Source organism: Borostomias antarcticus, assembly GCF_949987555.1.
Source record: "Borostomias antarcticus genome assembly, chromosome: 9".
NCBI lineage: Eukaryota > Metazoa > Chordata > Actinopteri > Stomiiformes > Stomiidae > Borostomias > Borostomias antarcticus.
The window spans coordinates 6,255,077-6,261,261 of record NC_140242.1 but is presented as its reverse complement, the minus strand read 5'-3'; the positions used below and the strand labels follow the sequence as shown (position 1 = coordinate 6,261,261).

Below are 6,185 nucleotides of genomic sequence, written 5' to 3'. Positions count from 1 at the left end.
CACAGCACTCAATAGCCTACTCCCCTACTTCACTAATGTGTTTAGGCTACTAGCCTACTAGTAGCCTATTAGCCCACCGCTCCTACTCCCCTACTTCACTAATCAGTGTTTAGGCTACTAGATCCACTGCTCCAGGAAGCAAAGTTCATGCTCTCGAGTGCTGATTAAATCTAGGCAAAGCAAAACGCACAGCCATAACAACTGGTAATTAATCACAAAAGACCAACCTTATATCGTAACCCAAACTCGTTTAATCCACGTCATTTTGGAATCAACTTTCAACAAATACTCAAATCTCCGTTTTCCATGTCCATTGATGCTGCCAGTAGCTAGATAGCTAAAGTGGGTAACATGATTGACAGGTGACGTGAATGACGGGACAGTCATGACAAGTTTTGATTGGATAAACTGTCCCAATGTTAAAATGTCAATGGGAATTCCAATGTAAGCACTTTGAGAACTGGCTTTTTGGAGCCGTGTTTCTTCTAAAATACATTATTTCTGCTACTTTTAGATTGATCAAACTTATTATGAAATACATTACATTAGATTACTTGTGTGTTTCTCCCAGGTCTGTCATGTGCATTGTATTTCCACATTTCAGGTGTTAATCACTGTACTACAGCGAGTATCATCTGAAATGTGGAAATTGATTGCACATGCAACATCTAATTCTGACCACAAGAGGGAGACAGTGACTATAAATCAGAGAGACGTTTGTTATCAGAAAGGGATCTTACAGTGTTGCTCCAAATCTTCACAATGGAACGGCATAGATCACACAAACGCACACACACACACACACACACACACACACACACACACACACACACACACACACACACACACACACACACACACACTATTAAACACACACACTATTAAACAAGGTTGAGCGTTCCTTCCTTGGCCAGATTGTGCGCTTCCTACCGTCAGAACAAATAGGTTGTCGATTATCTCAAATCTCTCGTTCATAGAGGGGTGATGGTTGCACTGGTCTGCCAATGTTTCATTTGTATTTGGAATATCTTTCATTTTCACACGAACTTGTACAGCTAAACAAAAGTAAATCACCAGAACACGTATTTGTGAGAAGGTTGACCACGAAAAACGTTTGGTTACAGAGTTAACTGTTGGATTCTCCCCTCTGAAGCAGATGGTGAGCTGCCCCTCGTTCGAACTTGAAAGCGGAGGGAAGTATCTTGTCTGGGTAGTGTTGTATCTCGGAGTACTGGAACGGGTTCCCGAAAACAAAATAGGAAGTATGACAAAGATAGCGATAGTTGTCCAGAAGAATGCAGCGTTTGATAGTTAATGTATCGTATTTACTTCTATGTGAATCGAGTTGCCAGTTTGATTGACGCTGGCTATTGGCAAGCACAAATACTAACGTTAGCTAGTGGCTAGCTTGCTAACGTAAGCTTAAAGCTAGCCTAGAAGTAGTTGTCCAGCAAAGTTAACGTCAGCCACACAGAACCAGCCATCTCTAACTAGCTATCCTAAGGATTAATAGCCAATCATCGTGTTGTCTTAACGTTAGATTAAATACTTGACCTAATCGGTTAATGCCACTTAGCACTAGGTAGCCACGTTATACCAGGGCTTCGAAGCGGCATAGCGTCACTTGTGGGTCTAGCTACGTTAGTGCCTTAATGAAGCCAGAGTTACTGGACACCACAATGGTGGTCAACTGTCTGAACGTTGCTTGCTTGTGTAACGTTAACAGTGCGTCCTGTCATTGCAGAATGGATTTGACAACCTGTTTGAAGTCCCTTCTCCTGGCGATCCAACAGTACAGGGACAACAAGTCGGCTCAGAATACAACCCAGCTTCAAAGACAAGTAGAGGTGAGTGATTGAGAAAGTTGTGAGCAGGGAGAAAGTCTGAAGCTTTTCTCAAATTAATTTTCAGCTCAACACAACATACCTTTTTATACAAATTATTCATGGTTGTGTGAAGTGGCTTGGTTATCATTTCAACTCCGCACTGTGAATTCCTCCATCACTGTGCAGTGCATTCTTCCATCACATGTGCAGTGCATTCTTCCATCACATGTGCAGTGCATTCTTCCATCACATGTGCAGTGCATTCGTCCATCACATGTGCAGTGCATTCGTCCATCACATGTGCAGTGCATTCGTCCATCACATGTGCAGTGCATTCGTCCATCACATGTGCAGTGCATTCATCCATCACATGCACAGCTAATTCCAAGCATCCTGCACACTAAGGGCTGTAGAATCCACTCAAGTTAAACCCACAAATAAATTAAGTCAAAAATGTAATTTTAAAAATGTGTATAAGCAATGTTTGCCTGCATGACTGTTTATGACAAAACAGATGGTTTATATCTATATTACAAGGTAAATACAGTTGGTATAAATAATCCTCAAATTCCCAGTTTATTCCTGTTAATTCACACTAATATCCCGTTAATTCCCATGGAAAGTTTCCATCTTTGAATGTTCCCGGGATTGTGCAACCCTAGAGCCACCTCCCGCTGTGTCCTGTGCAGGAGGTTTGTGGGCTGCGATGCGCCCGGCTGCTGTCCTCGGGGCAGGTGCTTCCCAGCGAGTGTGTGAGCGGTCTGGTGGAGCTGGCTGGAGACCCCAACACCAGCCCTGCGCTCACGGGCACCATCATCTCGCTGCTGGCTCAGCTGGGTACGCTCATCTGTTTGAGCCCTGGCCTTCCTCTGTGGGTTCAATCTGCTCAGTGTGTGTGAGGTGGCATTTCAACCCTGTCTATAGAAGACTTGGATTTTTGAGATATATGAGATATTCACAATGATGTGTGTGTGCGTGTTTGTTTGTGTGTGTGTGTGTGTGTGTGTGTGTGCGTGTATGTGTGTGCGCGCACGCGTGTGTGTGGTTGTGTGTGTGTGTGTGGTTGTGTGTGTGTCTGTGTGTGTGTGTGACTGTCTGTTCCCAGCCTGTGATGAGGAAAGCAGGGAGGTTCTCCAGGGTAGTTATAACCTGACCAGCACCCTGGCCTCCATCATTCACTGTCACAGCGCCACCCCAGGGCAGCCACTGGTACTGCAGGTAGGTGGACCTGGCTAACCTACACAGAGTATGCAAATGTATGTATGTGTATAGTTAGGCTGTATTTAATGTGTGTGTTTCAGTGTCTACAGGTGCTTCAGAAGCTGACTTACAATGCCAGTATATTCCACTGTGCCAACTACATACACGAGCTCATAGCGTTCCTCATGACCAACATGTAAGATCTTATTCTCTCTTTTGATGGCTATCTATCATTGATTTATTTACATACTGGTTGTCATTGGGTCCTTAACGTTTCTCCCTCAGCCAGTCTCATAATGATGACATCACCATGCCATGCCTGGGGCTGATGGCCAACCTGTGTCGTTACAATCCGTCAGTCCAGAGCCACATCAAAAGCCTGGTGGGTGTATACTGTCTAGCATGTCGGTCAAAGTTCTTACTAGGCCATAAAACTGATAATTCCGTGCGTGTGTGTGCGTGCGTGCGTGCGAGTGTGCGTGTGTATATATATATATATATATGTGTGTGTTTTGCAGAGTAACCTGAAGCCCTTATATCGTACACTGATCAACTTCCTGGCCCATAACAGTCTGACCGTGGTGGTGTTTGCTCTGTCCATTCTGGCCAGCCTCACTCTTAGTGAGAAGGTGGGAGAGAAGGTGAGTTGGACACACTCTAGGGGTCAGTCATGTTGCTGACCCTCTGACTGAACTAGGGTTACTCTAGGGGTCAGTCATGTTGCTGACCCTCTGACTGAACTAGGGTTACTCTAGGGGTCAGTCATGTTGCTGACCCTCTGACTGAACTAGGGTTACTCTAGGGGTCAGTCATGTTGCTGACCCTCGGACTGAACTAGGGTTACTCTAGGGGTCAGTCATGTTGCTGACCCTCTGACTGAACTAGGGTTGCAAATTTCAAAGAATGTCATTAATCGATAACTGTTGACCTTAGCAAACGATAGTCGATTAATTGATAAGAACATCTTGCCCCAGACTGAGCTTCTTTTTTTTTTTTTTTTCTTCTTCCGCTGTGTCGTTGAAATTTCCCGGCATCCCAATTAGCCTTCACTACATGGCGGGGCGCCCTCATGTGCAGTCAGACCTTAAATCATGATTACATTTCACACAACTCCCGTTGATAACGTTCATAAAATAAAAAAAAGTTCAGTTCCATTAACAAGCAATTCATCGAGTAACCAAATCTTACTCAAGTAAATTCTTAATTTACAATTAATCGATAGTTGATTAACTGTTAACATCCTTAGATTGAACCATGGAGAACACATAGTTCTCAATGGAGAATACTGTTTGTTTGTCAGGTCACTATTAAATGTAGTTGTTTGTTTGTTTATTTCTGTGTTGTCTCACTTCTCAGCTGTTTGACGCCAAGAACATCCACCAGACTTTCCAGCTCATCTTCAACATCATCGTCAACGGCGACGGCACGCTGACCCGGAAGTACTCTGTTGACCTTCTGGTTGACCTGCTGAGGAATCCGAAGATAGCGGACTACCTCACCAGGTACTCGCTCACCACGGCCCACTGTTGCTGAAGAGGACCGTCTTTCCATAGTGGTCAGTGAAGCTGACGGTGGCGTCATGGTTTACCCATAGTGCAGTGCGCAGGGCAGGGTAGTCTGGGCCCGAGGACGGTCAGCGATGTGGGTGCTACCCCACATTTGGCCGGACCGCTCCGCTAGGTCAGAGGCCTTCAAGAGAGGAAATAAGGCCATGAAAACGTCATCGCTTGGCTTCCTTGCCTTCCCTTTGATCTGGCGTGCCACATTCATCACATCAGAGGTGCTCTGGTCCTCCTTGATCTCTCTCTCACACACACACACACACACACACACACACACACACACACACACACACACAATTCAATCACACTGAAATTCATCACACTGAAATTCATTAACAGTAGTCAGGGTTCTATCGATTTTAAATTTTTTCTCTTTTTCTTTTCCTCCAAGTGGTTGAGTCAGATTCATGTGGAAGGGGATGCTTGTCTCTCTGCTCCCTGTGTAGATATGAGCACTTCTCGTGTCTCTCTGCTCCCTGTGTAGATATGAGCACTTCTCTCTCTGCTCCCTGTGTAGATATGAGCACTTCTCGTGTCTCTCTGCTCCCTGTGTAGATATGAGCACTTCTCTCTCTGCTCCCTGTGTAGATATGAGCAGATTCATGTGGAAGGGAATGCTTGTCTCTCTGCTCCCTGTGTAGATATGAGCACTTCTCAGCGTGTGTGTCCCAGGTCCTGGGGCTGCTGCAGGGGAAAGAGCCCGACTCTGCAGCCAAGGTGAGGGGACCTGCCTCGCTCGCCTACAGCTCAGCAACACTTCCGGACTGTTCCGGCTGGCTTCATTCCAGTGCACATAAACGTGTTGTGTGTGTGTGTGTGTTTGCGTAGGTGTTGCACATAAACGTGTTGTGTGTGTGTGTGTGTGTTTGCGTAGGTGTTGCACATAAACATGTCGTGTGTGTGTTGTCTTGTGTGTGCGTGCGTGCTGCACATAAACATGTGTGCGTGCGTGCGTGTGTGCAGGTGCTGGAGCTGCTGCTGGCGCTGTGCTCTGTATCTGGGCTGCGCTCTCTGCTGTGTGACATCATCTTCCAGCCGGCGGCGCCGCGGCTCCGAGCCACCGGACGCAGACCGGGAGGGAGACCGGACCCGGGTCAGAGGGCGGAGCCGGGGTTAGCTCTCGTCCAATGGCTGAGCTTATCTGTGGAGGGAGCGGAGCCATGTTGTTTGCAGGCCCTGCAGCTGTTGAGTGAGCTACTAGAGGTACGGAAGCTGCATTGGGACAAAAGGGCCTGAAAAACAAACTGGAAAACTCTCAAACGCGGGGACAATTGATCTCTTTGTCACCTCAGGTCCTGCTGCAAGTATTCACTGTGGTAAATGGTTTAGAGTAGGGTTGCAAATTTCAAGGAATTTCATTAATCGATAACTGTTGACCTTAAAGGAATATGCTCGTTTTTGACAACCTGGACCTTATTTACGACATATTATAAGAAGTTTGACTCACCCAGATCACTTTTTTGTTGTTCGGAGGCCTGTAGAAGAAATATAAAATCCAGCGCGAGCCAGTATATCCATGTAATGGCGGCGCACGGGGCATAGGGAATGCCGTTTCTCAAAATCCATTTTCGGCCGCTAAACGGTTGTTTTCATCAAT

General features: G+C 46.0%; 1 protein-coding gene across 1 annotated transcript in view; it reads left to right on the top strand.

Annotated features, from left to right (window-relative positions):
- The first annotated feature begins 1,202 nt into the window (after positions 1 to 1,202).
- The window catches only part of cip2a (cellular inhibitor of PP2A), a 12,487-nt gene continuing 7,504 nt past the window's right edge, over positions 1,203 to 6,185 (top strand). Inside the window, exons 1-10 of the mRNA XM_084443051.1 lie at positions 1,203 to 1,262; positions 1,745 to 1,847; positions 2,516 to 2,663; positions 2,932 to 3,044; positions 3,128 to 3,222; positions 3,312 to 3,408; positions 3,545 to 3,667; positions 4,383 to 4,528; positions 5,230 to 5,305; positions 5,552 to 5,791. Of these exons, the coding sequence (XP_084299177.1) occupies positions 1,746 to 1,847; positions 2,516 to 2,663; positions 2,932 to 3,044; positions 3,128 to 3,222; positions 3,312 to 3,408; positions 3,545 to 3,667; positions 4,383 to 4,528; positions 5,230 to 5,305; positions 5,552 to 5,791 (1,140 nt within the window). The 5' untranslated portion in view covers positions 1,203 to 1,262; position 1,745. The remainder of the gene's footprint in view (positions 1,263 to 1,744; positions 1,848 to 2,515; positions 2,664 to 2,931; positions 3,045 to 3,127; positions 3,223 to 3,311; positions 3,409 to 3,544; positions 3,668 to 4,382; positions 4,529 to 5,229; positions 5,306 to 5,551; positions 5,792 to 6,185) is intronic.